This window comes from Tyto alba, unplaced genomic scaffold, assembly GCF_018691265.1.
Source record: "Tyto alba isolate M040663 unplaced genomic scaffold, T.alba_DEE_v4.0 Super-Scaffold_11, whole genome shotgun sequence".
NCBI lineage: Eukaryota > Metazoa > Chordata > Aves > Strigiformes > Tytonidae > Tyto > Tyto alba.
In genome coordinates this window covers 11284227-11300195 of record NW_024881273.1, presented here as the reverse complement: position 1 = coordinate 11300195, position 15969 = coordinate 11284227, and the positions used below count along the sequence as shown (strand labels likewise).

The window sequence follows — 15969 nt, the reverse complement described above, 5'->3', positions numbered from 1 at the left end:
GATAAAGTATCAGGAAAATGGCACCAATGTCAGTGGAAGGACGTTGTAAAAAGGGTAGTACCGGGTTACGCGTCTCTCGGATTTAGTTTTGTTTGTTTATGTATCAGAAACCAGCATGGGAAGAACTGACTCCAGATGTGCAGTTGAATTGTCTTAGTGACATAATTCAGCATTCACAACAAAAAGTCTCTGCCAAGGTTGAGGTAATGGTAGCAATTCTGGGTCGTTGTTTCTTGTCAAGAAAGGTGTTTTACTGTCTCTTTCCATTATTTTCCTGCTTCAGCCATGCAGGAATCTTCCATTTTAAGGTGCTTCTGCATAGCTTTGCTCTTCTAGGTTGGAAACATGCAGCCCCCCTGCCACTCCCATCCCCTCCCCACCCTCCAGTTTTTCTTTAAGTTGATGTCCTTTGTAGATGTAGTGACAACCTACAATATTCATTAGGCTGCATATTGATTTCTCTGATACCATCTTATAAATACTAAAAAAAACAGTGATACGGTTAAGCCCTGCAGATTCACATTTGAGAGAGTCCTTAGGACTAAACAGCAGCTATGCCAAACCACCAGCTGATTTTCCCAATATAAATATTTTCTCAAGGATATTTGGCATCTCATAGCTCCTGGGCAAACAGTGCTATCGGCCAACAGTGGATCTAAGACTTTGAGAAATAATATTCTTTTCTAGAGGGAGTGCCCTGGCCATTTTGAAAACCTTGACAGACAGGTCTGGTAGCTCATCACAGTAACAGATAGTAACCCTTCAGATCAGTGTTCTGTCTCTGTCTAATTTGGTGTCGTTAAAGAGATTTAAAGACACCAGGCAAATTTTTCTCAGTGGAGTAAAACTTGAGAAAAGTGCAGTTTCTCAAATAGATCATTTTCTGTGAGCAAGTTCATGGCACAAGACACTGCAGGTATGGAGGGGCAGCATCCTCCTGAATTTTCATTTCCTGCAGCAGAGCTAAATAACTTTTGTCCACGGGGAAGCTTTAAACCGTGCTGACCTTAGAGGAAAGGGCAACCTAGTCATTCCTTTATTGTGATAGGCTGTGAAGTAGTGGGGTTTCTAATTTCAGCTACGTACCTGGATTTTACAGAAAATAGAAATGGGCTCCATATAACCATTCAGCATGTTCAAAAGAACAAAAATACCCTCTTCTTGTCAAAATCACTCTTCTGTATCACCCTGGAGTAACGTCGGCTGCATGTCACTTCCCAAAGCTCAGGTTCTCACAGTTATTTTGGATCGATCTGACCCAGCCAGTTGTAGATCTGTCAGGTCCCTTTTCCTCTTCAGTAATCACATCCACCCTGCGCTGAGAAGCCGTGATAGATTACGAGGGGTGAATTCCAGCCCGGGTGCCTCCCGTGCTTTGAACCCTGGTCCAAAAACCAGAGGACAGACAATACCAGCTCAGCCAGGGCTGCTTCCAGCACTCGGATTTGCCACACAAGCCTGAGGTTTAGTGCACGCAGCCAGCGCAGGAGCTGGAAATAGGATCCAGGACTCCTGACACCTGTTGCTCTGTCCTTTTGATTTGATTTTTCAACACCATTTCTACTGTCTTGTTACAAAAAGAGTAAAACTTGGAGCAATTGGTTTATTTTTTCCAGTTGTTTCCATGCTAATGACGCAGTGCCGTGTTGTTATTCCAAGCACAGATTACTTTATACTTTAAATTATGTAGCATTTGTGGGTTTGGTGTTGTCCATGTGCCATCATTTCTGCTCCAGCAAACTGACGCTTGTGTGTTCAGTGCTGTCTGGCTTAACTTTTTGCAAGAGATTTTGGAACCGGATGCCCTGCGGTAACTTTTCTTTGCTAGAAAAGTTTTCATTTCTTGGCTCTACTTGAGCCAAGAGCAGGGAAGACACAAATTAATTTGTGTTGTTGCCTTCTTCCAAAGAAGGAGCCAGTGCGGGAAGGGCATATACATATGTGTCCTAAGCTTCTCTTTTTATGGCATTATTCTGTGAACAGCCTGCTTGAAGCTGCTGCTGTAAATATAGTTGTGTCAGGTGGCACTTTTCATTGCATACTGTGGGGTCAAAGGTCAAGTTAGCATTTGGACTTAAAATAGCACCTTGTTTGCTTAATCGTTCTAATTTTTAGGCTGAACAGCTCACGTGGCTGAGGCTGGAAGGTAGCAAAAGTACATCCTGGATTTCGGGTAGACCTCTGGATTTCCTACTAATTTACAGGTGATGTGACATAATGTTTACTTAGTTATTAACTACTTTTTTCCCTGACTCATTTTTTTTCCAGGAAGTGGGATATCAGCATGGGAAAACTGTATTTAATGTCTGGTGCAGGAGTGGAGTCCTTGACAAGATGCTGAGAGACAGGCAAGAGACTTGCAAATCCAAAACTGATGTAAGTGTTCAGCTTAAATGGGCAATTCTGCAAGAGCTGCTTGATGCGTGCCAGATTGCGTACTGCCCAGAAACCGCTCGGGGGTGTGAAAGAGAACGATCGATTGCCTCGCGTCCTTAATGTGAGCATGCATGTATTAGCTAAAACTGTATTTTAGGCAAGAAAAGGTATGATCAGTTTTTCAGAAACTTCTTTCCTTGAACCGTAGCCTGGATGAATGAGGTCTTGCACTTCTCTGATCATCGTTAGGGGTGGCCATAGTGTGCTCTGCCAGAGCCCAAGCTCCGATGTCTGCCTGTCCGTCCCCAACACCTGAAGTGTGCCCGTGCAGAGAGCCATCCGCGTCCTCAGCAAGTACGATGGGGTCTCTGAAACCCCAAGAACTGATGTACTGCTCCGTAGAGTGGCTCTCCTGCTGCTGTTTGAGTCTAACGGTTCTAGATACCATGTTTGTAACCCGGAATGTCCACAACACAAAAGTCCTCGAAGGAAGGTGGGATGCTTCACCAGTAACCAGCATTTTCTGAGACGCGTAGCTGATGTGTACATGTTTATATGCCCACCTTTTTCTTCTCCTTCACCGTGTGTCAGCAGTCCTGAGGGTGCTGCGTGCTGCTGGCTGAGCTGCCTTCTGCACCGAGTGCTGGAGTGGAGACTGGGACTGTGCCCCAGCAGGGCCTGTGGGGGAGGATGGGCTGTGGTTTCAGGTGATGGGCCATGCTTGTACCTGTTGCTTGAATGCATGGGTGGACTGCCTCCCTGAGTATTGCTGGGTAGGCACAAAAGACCTTTTCGGAATTACTTTTCATTTATACTCATGCCACACACATTAGATGGTAACTGGATACTGTTCTTGCTTCTAGAGACTGGTCTGCCAGGGCAGTGGCACTCTCCCATCAGCTGCCCGGTGCTTGTCACGGAGGGCATGGATCGGGATTGCTGGCGTTGATCTCAGCCGTTGCTGGCTTTTGGGATGTACCTCAAATAGTTCTCAGATGCTTCCAGAAAACTTGTGGGTTTAGCCAAGAGTTAAAATCCCTGCAAGGATGTAGACTTCTTGCTTTGTTGCTTTTCTTCCTCACTCCTCTATTAGAAAGGGCATTTTGTAGGGCTGTCATTAAGGCTCCACAGAAGCTTGCAGTGCTGTTGAGGTATTGGGTTTCACACACCTTGTTCTGCCCACTTGAGCACATCTGAGCAGTTAATGGTAAATGCCTGATTATGGTAAATCTATGGGCTACGTGGTGTTGCTCTGTGGTTGTAGTCCTGTTAAGATATCTACTCAAAAGTAGGATAAAAATCTCTTCGTTTTACAATTTAAGGATTGAGGTCAACCTCTAGAGTTGTTTCATAACTCAGTGGGCTGACTGAATTTCTTAGCAGGGAAGTTTCAGTTGTTTTTAAGAAACATTTATCACCTCTCCGAGGACTTGGGTACAGTATCATAATATATGGGCTTATTATCCTTACCCTCCTTTGAATTCCTCTGATTTAAAACCCAAGTGCTACAAAGGCTTCATGTTTTATCCATTAATTCATCTTTATCGTCTTTTAGAGATAGGGAAATGAGCAGTCATATTTTAAGTGATTGCCAAAATGTATCGTAACGGTGGTGAGCCACACTAGGGAAAGTCAATAGAGGTGAAAAATGACGTTGAGGATTTGTGGCTCTTCCAGAGATTGGTGGTAGAGCACTTCTGCTAGGAGTGAGGTGGCGTGAGCAAGGGGAGAGGAAGGTCAGTACTTGCAGGGATGGGCGTTAGCCCAGCAACAAGGGGTGGGTGATGCCCACATCTGAGCTGGTTGCCCTAGACCCCCATTTGTCACTGGGGAGCGGTGGGTCCGTAGGGTGAGTCCCTTGGTGAAGTGGAAGCGGCTCCATTGGGGTAAGGTGAACGTCGCCGTCGGCTCCGGCCACGTGAGGGGAGCCGAGGGCACCAGTGCTGGTGACTTCCTATGGGCAGGCAAATCCCACCCAAACTGCCTGGCAGGGTGAGGGGCTTCGGGAGGAGCACGCAGGGACTGAGCTTTGTGGAATAGCTGGTGATCCGAGTGGCCTGAGGACCCCCAAAACTCACCAGCTTATTTTTCACTGGGAAGATGACCTGGACTAGGAGGTACATTAGTCTGAGCTGCAGAAGCCGGGTCCCCATTCCGCCTCTGACACCTTGTGTTCAGGCTAGTTAGAAGCTGGCATGTCGTAAGGAGAAGTCAAGGGAGAGAAAACTGTGTGTGTCTCAGAAATGGTTATATGTCCTATTTCATCCTCCAACTTCTATCACCAACTGATAACAAGCTCAATTATATTAATTGCTGTAACAAATGCTTCTTTTAAAGAAAGCTTATTTTAAAATTGTCCGTTACGTGGGATACAGTAGTTCAGGCTAATATTTCAGTTAAATCATGAAATTACAGCTCTGCATCAAGCAGCACGTTGATCACTTACCACAATCTACCCTTGGTTTTATGGCCCTTCAAATATGTCATGTACTCATAGTAGACATAGCCTGTCATTGCATTTCTGTGTATGCACTGGATAACAAGGCAGAAAGATTGCTGAGATGCCAAGAGTATAAAAATAATGGTTCAGGAGAGTGACTCGATAAACTGTGCGTTTATAGAGCAGGAACCATCAGCTTTGTGCATTCCCCCCAACTCATGCTAGGGTTCACTTACAAGCTGTACTCCCAAGGATGCAGGGGATCTACTGCTCTTCCTCTGAAAACTTTGGAGTCCAGTAAAAAACAAGATTTTTTTAATTTAAGTTTTGTTACAGTAGATTTATTTCTACAAAATACCAAGTATTGCAGGCTCCCACTGGGGTGTTTGGTTTGTTTTGTTTTTTTTTTTTCCTTTAGTCCATTAAAGTCACTTAAGTCCTTTAGCTCTGCTATCTTCCAAGGATAACAGCTGATATTTTTAGCTTGCCTTTCATTAGTGAAAGTTTTGGTGCTCTATATCTTTTAGTTCAGCTATTTCTGGAGTGCTCGACATCTGAGCGAGCTGAACGTGGTTTCTTATCATCTTGTTTCCATGTCATAAGCGTTGCATTTTTACTTAAAAACTCCAGATATTTAATCATTTAGATATTTTTTCCTTTGCTTTCATCATTCAATCACTATTTATCTTGTCTCAAAAATGCAAATACTGAAGACACAAACAACAGGAACCTTAAATAAACTTCACCTGAACAGCCCTTACTCTTCCCCAGCACAGAATAATGCAATACCATTAATTGGATCTCCTTGGGGAAGTTTTGTCTACTGAAGTGTTATTCTTAGTCAAAGCTAAATATAATCTAGCAGACTACAGTAGTAACTGTCTTTTTCCTCTAATTTATTTAATAAAGATTGTGCCGAAGAGAATACTTTCCTCCTTGGGGAAAAAAAAAATATCATCAGAAGGGTTTTAGAGTAGGTTTCAAATCAGTCTGAGACACTTCTCTGCCTTGTGTTAACTGATGGGAGTGTGGTTTTGTCTGTAAAAGTAGTGAAAGGAGGTGCTTAAACATTAAATTCCCGCTTGCAAGGCATCAGACAAGCTTGGGAAGACACCTGCTTTCCCCCAGGTGCTGTTCCAGTCAGCGCTCGCGCTCGCCGCGCGTCCTCGAAGGGGCTGACGCGCGGGATGCTCCGTAGGACGGCGGCGCTGACAGGCGCCGGCACGGCTGCGGCCCCACACGTGGCCTTGGCTCTCACCCGCCCCGCAACGCGGCGGCGGCAGCCCGGGGGGTGCTCCTGGAGCACCTTTTGGTGCCAGTCGCTGCAGGGTCTGGTTCAGCGGTTCACGCAGTGCCCTGGACTTTCGTCCCCTCCAGAGCTGTCCCTGTCTGCTCCCGGGGACAGCCTGGCACGTGTCGCTCTGCGCAGCCGCTTTCTCCGCATGGTAAGAGTCCACGTTTTCAGAGTACAGGTGATTGCCCCGAACACTGCTGTGTCTGCTTGGTGGCCAGAGTTTGCACATACCCCTCGCTTAGTCATACGGCACAAAATGAAGATGTAGATGCTTTTTTTTCCTGTCCCGGAGAACCGCCTTCTGCAAACACTTCACTGGGACCATTCAGGTCATGCTCAAAAGGAGACAGGACTGACTCACCCTTCTTGATGGTTCCTTAATGGTCAAAGTGAGCTTCTGAGCTTCCTGGCTTCTGTATATTTTACAGTGCGTTTCCGAAGCTACTGCTGTTTCATTTCATACAGGTATTTTTTTAAATCCCTCTGGGATTTTCTCCGTCCACTGCTCCCCACCAGCTGTTTGTCCTGAATCTGCACCTTGTTTTTGCTGTACTAAATTACATCAAAAGTTAGTTACGGATTAAAGGTCAACTGAGACCAATCTGCTGCAGCTGTAATGGGCTTCTGCTGTGACCCCCCACGGGGATTGTGTGATTCATAGTATCAGCGCTCTTGCCAGAAGAGCAAAGAATTGCTCATAAAAACCCTGTGTAAGGAAACTGTCCTGTCTGGAAGCACGTGGACAGGTCTGGCTTTTAGAAGGATGACTGTCACAGCAATTCCTGGCAGCCCAGCGCCAGTGACATGCCCCCTGCCAGCTCTTCCCCCTCTCTCTCTTCTGGGGGTGTGTGCTATTGTACTAATTAAAATAACTGGTTTTAAAACAGGTGAGGGGTGTTCAGGTTTCCATCTGGTGACCTTGTGCCTGGCCTCAAGGAGGCAAGTAGGGCTGCTCACGGCATGGCGTGTGGGAAGACCAAAATGGTTCTTAAATGCCAAAGTTGGGTTTTATTAGAGGAGAAACTGGAGCAGGCAACTTCTCAAAATAGAGAACAGTCAACCCACTGCTTGGGTGAGACAGAGTAAAAATAGAAAGGGTTTATTGAAAAGAGAGATTACAGTGGGAAATATTTCTCCTTGCGGGTGGGCCACGTACCTCAGGCTCTTGCTCGCTGCAGCATCTCCAGCTCCACAGCTTGCTGGGTCCCTGGGTGGGTCTTGGTCACCATGCCACATCCCATGGCATCACTCTGCAGGGTCAGGGCTGGACCCCGTGTGCTGTCCCACCTGGGCAAAAGCTCCCTGGGGGCTGCACCTGGCCCAGCTGCTCCCTCTTATAAAGTAACAGTGATAGAGAACAAGCAAGTAAAACGGGCACTGTCTGCCGCGGAGTCCAGACCCTCTGGTTTTTGTCTTAATGACCTTTTCTACAGTTTGCTAAATTTTTGATAAGGCTTCTTGTTGCGTGGCTGGAAAAGGAGCCATTAGAGGTTGTCCCACTGTTTCCACTTGGGAATCTTGTCTCTACCACCAAACCTGCATCAGGAGAGTTGTTCTGAGAATGACTCACTGATGGGTAATGGCTTTTGAGGGGCAGTTGTGGAGAATGTGTGTGTCTGGAGCTTTGTCCGCTCAATGTAATTTTTATACAGTCTTGACTTGTTTGGATTTTTTGTGTGTATTTGTTAACATACCTAAAACTTACCACTGTGTTTCAGAACGTGACCTGTCCCACCACCTCTTTTACGGACCTGGCAGAAATCGTGTCCAGGATCGAGCCCGTGAAAGCACCCGTGGCAGATGGTGAGTGGGGCGATCCAGCCAGCGCTGCAGAACCGTTGGGAAGGGCAGCGAGGCAGGGGCGGCTGCTCGCTCCTCCTGTGTGCCTGCCTCCTCTACCTGCTCTCTCTTAACACCCCGTCCTCTAAGCTGTGAGGGTTCGGCTCTGGCTGACAGCTCTGGTGTCTGCTGAGTGAAGCCGGCGGTGCCGGGCTGTCTCCCTGCTTCGCCCAGAGCCTCTGCCCGTGGGTCTGCCCGGGCCAGACCCTCCGCATCCCCTTCCTGCTGCCCCCTCCGGGAGAGGCTGGGGGGCAGATGTTCCTGCCACGGCGAGACATCGGCTGGCAGCCCGTCACCAGTGTGGGCTGGTGGGAGTAATCCCCACTCCAGTTAGCCTCGTCTGCGTGAAATAACACCTGTGGCAACTCCTGCGAAGTGTCCCATGTCCTTGCGATGATTTCACTCTTTGGTCCATGTCCTTTTGAGATGGGAAGAGGCTGTTTTAAAGCTTTCACTGAAGGATTTTTTCCCTGCTGTCATGAGTAGGATCTGGAGTGATTCACAGGCTCCATTGCTTTTTGTACACTCCTGTTAGGGGGAGCACTAGTGAACTAATGAGGAACAGGTAGTAAAACAGTGAAGAAAAAAGAAAGATGCTCCTGCATCTTTACACAAAAACACTCAAGTGCCTTGTGCCTCAGCCATGCCCTGCGGGGCAGTTCCCTTTACGTGCCGTAACCAAACTCACTTAACAAAAAGGATCAGAGCTTTGCAGGCCTGAAATCTCCAAGCATTTCACCAGTGCTAGAGCTCTTTATAAGCAGTCTCTCCCCTCCTCCCGATTCTCGTTCTTGCAGAGGGAAATCTAAAGTTAGCAGTCCTCCCATCTGTGAGTGTTTGGAGAGATGTCCCTGTGGTAATTTGAAATGCTAATTGCAATCATATGCCTTACGAAGAAAATATTAATCAAATGTGGTTGAAGCAGCCATTGTGACTAAGAATGAAGAGTTCATGTAACATGGTTATTTAAGGCATAGGCACTGAGACCTGCTAAGATTTAACCAGTGTACTGGGACAGACCTTCCTTCTTTATATAGTTTCTGATTATTCGCCCCCATTAGGCAGACCTGCTTTCTGCTGGGGGAGGCCATGACCGTGAGTGTAACAAAGGGACGCGTGTTTCAGGAGGTAGATATGGCCGATTTCAGGCTGAGGAGGGCCTGTGCAGGGGCTGACCGGGAAGGGACGGGCAGGTGCCATGTGCTCCTTGCAGATGCTGAAATCTGTGGCTGTAGAGACTCCAGAGGAGGGGGGGCGATGGCAGGAGACAGCCATGCGTGTGGGCACCGTGTCTTGAAGGACCCTTTATATTCCTGTTGTGGGTGACGCCACGTGCTGCCTGCAGGGACCTTGCCTGGTTTTCGGGGGGCAGTGGCTGTGAAGGCGTTCCTCCGAACACAGCATCGCCTCGGTGCCGCCAGGATGGCACTGCCTTTGCTAAAGAGGTGTCTGGAGCCGTGGGGGAAGCGGTCTCTACCGAGGCGAGCTCGGATGGAGGGTGCCACCTCCCTGGCAGTGGCCTTGTGGCCGTCAGATGGTTCCTTGTACGTGCCTTTGCATTTCTCTGCTCACGATGGTGGTGAAGATGGTCTGACTGCTTTTATCCCATGTGAGTAAGAAGACGGGGTGCTGCTTGGCAGCCTGGCTGTGAAACGGCACTGTCAAAGAGGGTGAAGCCTTTTTTGCTCCCTGGAAATCCTTTCCTGAGTGACATCTCAGACCACAGGGCTCTGCCTGTCCTGACAGCATACTGCGAGTCTCAGGCTGGGTGGAGAAATTACATCAATAATTTTGTTCTAAAGAAAGAAAATGAAAATACTGTGTTCTGATTGACAGGAAGAAGGGGGAAGTGTCAGTGCGAAGGGTGAAAGGCCCTGGCAGGCAGAGGCTGGCGGAGCCTCCAGGTCAGAAGCTGTGTCTTCTTTAGGGGGAAAAGGGCAGTGAAGTTCCTTCTCCAGTCTTGAGCAAACCGACAGCAATGACTGAAACAATTTTGAAAAAATAAAAGGCAGACTGTCCCTCAGTAAGGGGTGAGCAGAGGGAAGCTGGGCAAAGCCCTGTGCTGGACCCAGGGTACCTGTACTGCCGGTGAGCAGGTAGGGAAGTGACTGTAGGAGAGCAGAAGCTCATTTGCAGAGCTGAGCCACTGCAGTATTTGTGGCTGTGTTTCTGTTCTGCATCCAAACATTTCCTCAACTGGGATTTTCTGTCTTTGTTCAGCTGTAATTGCATTTTATATGGCCATGGCCAGGGGAGCACAGATGCTGTTCACTGGCTCAGTGGCATCCCTGACCATGCTCCCACCTGTAAGGGTTTTCCGAGGACCAAAGTTGCACAGGCTCTTTGGTGATTTCCCACAGTAGGTTTCATGTCTCATTTTTCAAAGCAGTGATGCTTCGGGCTGTCCCCACGGCCGGCTCTCACCATGTGAGGTGAGGTAGCACGCTCGCTGCACACGGTGGCTGAAGATCAAGTCACATTAGCAGAGCAATTGTAGCAAGAGTCATTTGAATAAAAAAATTCGGGAAAGAGAAATGTTAATTGTGGTGTCAAATGCCTGGTTTTGCAATACTGCTGAAGTAGGAGACATCCCAAAACCTCTCAAGGGACACAATTATCAGGCACTAGGTCACCCTCTGCATCTTTGCTGATTAAAAAGTATTTCTATCAAGAAGCACTACCTTAGGTTGTGATGAGCTACCAGATTCCCTGGTTTACATCAAAGTCTGTCATTGTTACTGAAACAGAAACCCTCTGGCCACACAGCACCGATTTTCTTCAAATGTGGTGTGGCTGGCAGAAATCAGGCATATATCATAGAAAGGCTAAAAGCCACAGAATCACAAAGCAGATCTTTGGCATGAGAAGTGTGCCCTTCCTGCTGTGAATACGCTCCCCCTGCTAACGGAAGGCTCAAGGGCCTTTCTGTGGTGTAATCTCCTCTTCACTGGCTCCTTTTTGAGCTGCAGTATTTGGGTGTTGGTGAGTCGAGCAGGGCACTGAGGCCTCAGTCCTGCCTGATGCTCCTGGGAGTTTTTGTCGTGTAAAGGAGCCGTTTCCCCTTGAGCCCTGGGCACTCAGCCTCCAGTGGGGCAGTGGAAATTGGTGTTTAGGACCAACTGCTGTTCTCCTTTCCCCTCTTGTCCTCCAGCACCCAGAGTTGCTGTGTGAAGGATGTGAGAAGGGACACCCTTCTCTTGTTCCTTATTATCTGCATATATACCTGTTAAATGCTGAAGAATGTGTGAAAAAAAAACAGAGTTTGGTTTTGTTGGTAATCAGTTTTAGTGGAGCTGTAAAATTCAATCTATTATTTGTGCTGTCTGCTGCTGTTCAGATGAGTTTCCAGTTTCTCTGGTGTGTTTTATTAAAGATTATCAATAGTGGTTTTAATATAAACTAATGATAATTCTCCAATCCACAGTAAAAAAAAAATGTTAAAAAATAAAAAAAAAAAGACCAAATGTCTTTAATCCTAATGTTCTAGCAGTTGGTTGTAGTTATCGTGTTAGAAGAAAATGCTGTGGAACAGACTGTGCTGTTGTCTTCAGCATGGAGCAGATGCTATTGACTGTTCCCAAAAGAAATACTTAATCAAGAATCCGGTTTAAACACGAGCCACTTCCTTCACTAGTGGGCTGAAAAACAGGTATTGCTTCAGCAACTCGAACCACACTTGAATTAACTCATGAAAGTGGCGGAAAAACTCGTGTCACGCAGAAATGATTTTCTGCCATTCTAACACCATAACTTACATTCTAAAAAACTGTGAAGCAGAACCTGTGCAGAGGGAAGGTGACCATCCGCCTCCTGCTTTGTTCCGCTGCCCGCCGGCCTCGGTGCCGCGCCTGGCGTGCGGGGGGCCAGTGACGGGCACCTGCCCTGGCACGGGCGTTGAGTGTTGAGTTGATGTGGGAGAGAGTCAGTCCCGTTAGCAGGTGTGCCAGCAGTCCCAGTCGAGAATAGAACTTACCTACACACAGCAGATAAGCAGGCACTCCTTTATTCCAGCGCTGGGGAACACGGGGGATAGCTCCCCCAAAGACGTGTTCACCGACAGGTACAAAGCACAACATATTTATACACTTTTTCAGCAGAGTCATGGTTACATAAGATCAACAAAATTCACAAAGTTTAGTTTGACCTTAATAATGATTGGATTTCAGTTACCTCACCTTACCTCTATTCCTATTCTACAGAAATCATTGGTCATCTTTACCGATTGATTTGAATAGAATGAGGGGAGGGTAATGATTAGCATATTCATGTTATTTCCTGGAAATCATTATCATATGCAAATGTCCCTAACACATGCGTGGTGATGTTGGATGGGGCTCCTCTGGTGCTCATCGATAGTTTTCCTCACTGTGTCTGCTGATTGAACTCCATCCTTGCGCATGCTCAGTTCATCTTTGGCTGATTTTCCAAACCAAACCCAGTCTCTTCTGGTACCTTTTGTTTCAACTCAAGATCCATAACCAGTACCCATTGTTTTAATTCAGATTCCATAACGATTCTTGTAGTGTTCAAGGCACACACCAGACTAGCTACCTACTCCTAAGGGCCTTAGTGTGCTTTATATTCTCATAGCTGCTGTAACTCCATTTAAAAATCAAAATCATACCCTAAACTAAAATCAAAATAATATTCTAGGATTCAAGCTGTTTTATTAAGGTAACTGCAACAGGTGCCTCTCCTGCTGTCTGTTTTTTGAACCCTAAAGTGATCACCAGGTGCTGGAAGAGGCACAGGCTCTGCACTGATGGGTCTTGTTCCTTGGGGAGTGGGCTTCGGTGCTGGGGACTGGGGGCTTGGTGGCATGTCCTGCTGCTGACTGCTGTGCCTCTGTGTGCACAGCTCTTGAGCTTTCCTAAATTATGTTAATCTGCTGGATTATGAGAGAGAGCAGGTGATTGTCCCCTGTGGAGAGGAGGGGAGTGTAAACGTCACTGTCCCCAGCGGACCCCAGAGATTATCTCCCCAGGTATTATCTCCACACCAGGAAGAGCTCGCCCTGTGCCTGAAAGTCCCTGTTTCCAGTGAGTCTGTGACTGATGTGACCAGGGGAGTTTGGATTGGTAGCTCATAGGCTTGTCTTCTGGAGGTATTTTACAGGTCTAGTCTGGGCTGATGGGCGGGAGACAGCAACTATTCTGTGAAGATCATTCACCAGGGAGCATCTCCCCATCGCCAGCATTTCTGTCCTGTTGGTCTGGGCAGCTGGAACCCACCAGAGTAACACAGTTTGTATGTCACTGCTCTTGTCCCAGGCACTTTAGATTCTAGAGGGCTCCGGGACACCAATTCACATACCAGACACGGTTTCATTTGTGATCTGGCTGGAGAGCTCGTGTCTGTGTTTGAGAAGTCCCAGTTCACTGAGCCACGGAGAGTTGGCCAGCAGTCACCCTGCCCTGTGCCAGTGCTCAATGAAGTCAGCTATCATTCCTCTTCCGTTTGTCTCTGCCTCTCTGAATGCTAGCTAAAACCAGTGTTTTTTCTCTTGTGTCTCTTTAGATGAGTCAGACTACCAGACTGAGTATGAAGAAGAAATTCTGGACAACCAGAAGGATGATTATATCAATTTCATAAGCAACCAGGTTGAAGAAGACTCTGACTCGGTATGAACTGCCCTGGAAACAGGCAGTGCCTGGGTCGTTGCAGAGTCCCGTGTGAATGGTGTGCAGTGGGTGTGAGGTGAAGGTGTCAGGATACTGAGAGAAGCACCTGGAAGGGACTTGCTGAGGAGGAGCGTGCAGAAGCGTTTGCTTTTCATGTAGTACAGATGCTAAATCACACATGCTCACCCTGTTCAGGTCAGTCACCTACAGTTGTGCTGTGTGTGGCAAAATCTGGTTAAAAACCAGGTTATAAAAACACAGTTAAAACCTGGTCATGCAGCTCTGTGGATTTGCTTGTGAGGTGGGTCGGGGCTGGAGACTGTACAGCACGAGGAGAGGCTGAGGGAGCTGCTTTCTCCAGCTCGGAGAAGAGGAGGCAACGGGAGGATCTGCCTGCTGTCTGCAGCTGCCTGCTGGGGGGTTATGGAGAAGACTGCAGCAGAGAGGCACAGCAAAAAGACAAGAGGTGACAGACACAACTTGTGCTGAAGGAAATCCTCACTGGGTACAGGGGGAAATATTTCCCAGTAAGCATGGCTGAGAACTGCAATAGGCTGTGCAGGGAGATGGTGGAAACTCCATCCTTGCAGATACTTGAAAAGCAAATAGATGCCCTGAGGAACCAGATCTACCATTCGAGTTAGCCCTGCATAGAGCAGAAAATTTTATTATACCCTCCAGAGGCCCCTTCCAACCAAAGTTGCTTGATTCTGTGGAACATCAGGTTCACTGTGAGGCCAGACTTCACACGATGCAGCCCTGGGAAGCAGAGCTTGGCAGGGTCGAATCCCTGCCCCTCTGGCTACAGTGGCCATCACGTTCAAAAGGTGAAGCTGCCTGTCGTGTTGCACATGAACAGTTTCTCAGTGGGTGCGTGTGAACGGTTTGGGAAGGTGCCTGGCCTGGGTGGCCGCTCATGTGAGGCTGTAAGATGGGTTCAGTGTTTTGAGTGAAGAGCTGGAGTGATGGCATAAATGTTTTGTTTGCTGGGCTGACCTCCAGTGGGTAATGGTTGGTGGATAGAGAAAGGGTGGAGAGGAAGAGGACAGATTTTATCCAGCTCTGAGAGGATGCTGAAGAATTAATTTGTGCTTGCTTTCTTTTTTTTCTCCTTCAGGATGAAGATATGCAGATAAGAAAGCGCAGGACTCTCCCCAGTGTGGACAGCCAGGCAAGCAGCACAGGAGAGCCAGGGTAGCACTCAGAGTCTGACCTTGCTGGCTGAGAGCTACAACCATTCGTACTGACAGCAGCCATATTTATTTATTAAATATTTTTAAAAAACAAAACATCTAGTTGAAATTAAGCAAGCTTTTGTCCTCCTCCAGACAGGGTACGGGGCATTCAGCTGCCAGCACTAAGCACAAAGACCTGCATCACGCCCAAGTCCTTTTGGACCTCTGGTGAAGGGTGGCTGACGTGTGCCATACTCCTTCCTACAGGTGCCAGCAGGAGCAGCCAGTTATTAATCACTCTGGGACTGGCAGAGGGGAAGCGTGCTGGGAACGTGCAGTTAAATGCTGCCTTGATTTTTGCTGCTATATGTTCTAGTCACTGTTTTTACTGCAAAGGCCCAAAGAATGACGCGATATTACCCTGCCGTGTGCTGAAAAGGCTCCGAGCAGCAGCACTAGAGAGAGGGAGGGATTTGTGGGTCGCAGCAGCGTTGCTTTCTTCTCGTATGAATCAGGTAACTGTATAATTAACTCGGTGACTTTCAACCATGCACTTGTGATCTGACAGGAGCAAGCCTGAATGTATTTCATTTGAAATCTAAACCTAAGAAATCAATTAATGTGAACGCTAGCTATAGAGCCTGTATCCTCAAGCCATCAGCAGAACATTTACTGACAGATCATGGAGCTGACACTTGTCAGGAAGCTCTGGAGTCACTACTTGGCTGTATTTGCCCTGTGAAATAAAGTTATTCTGCTGGATTGAAATTTCTGCATGGTTCTTTTTGTGTTGGGTCCCACAAAGAGAAAGGTGTCAACGACTGAGTTCCACTTGCCTCTGCTTATATCAGGCTTGCAAAGAAACACGTGCGGTTCTCAATTCCTAACCCCAGCAGGAGTCACCCAGCGTATTGTCAAACACGGGAAAGAAATCTCCAGTGCTCTTCCCCGCTGAGGGCTGCAGCAGCTGATGTGAGTTGGACCACGTTTAGAAGTCCCTTGGTGCTCGCTGCTCTTGTCTCACATCTGTCACTGACGATAGCTCCACATGGCTGGATAATCAAGGTAATTCCTGCTTGATATAAATTCTGCTCAGTGCTAGCTCTAGGTTCTGGCGCCTCGAGGGGATTTGCCCTGAAGATGCTCCTCACAGCTGCCTCCTTTGCTGAGCTGCCCTGGCCCCTGACGTGAAGCGCATCGGCAGGCAGCGGTGATGCCTCCAGG

The 15969-nt window shown here is 47.6% G+C and overlaps 1 protein-coding gene across 2 annotated transcripts in view; it reads left to right on the top strand.

Moving 5' to 3' along the window:
* The window catches only part of PNPLA7 (patatin like phospholipase domain containing 7), a 126816-nt gene extending 111303 nt beyond the window's left edge, over positions 1–15513 (top strand). For both annotated transcript variants that reach the window (XM_042786733.1, XM_032999994.2), the window contains exons 32-35: positions 2269–2376; positions 7829–7913; positions 13467–13570; positions 14688–15513. In XM_042786733.1, coding sequence (XP_042642667.1) covers positions 2269–2376; positions 7829–7913; positions 13467–13570; positions 14688–14768 — 378 coding nt within the window. In that variant the 3' untranslated portion in view covers positions 14769–15513. The remainder of the gene's footprint in view (positions 1–2268; positions 2377–7828; positions 7914–13466; positions 13571–14687) is intronic.
* Positions 15514–15969: the final 456 nt, after the last annotated feature.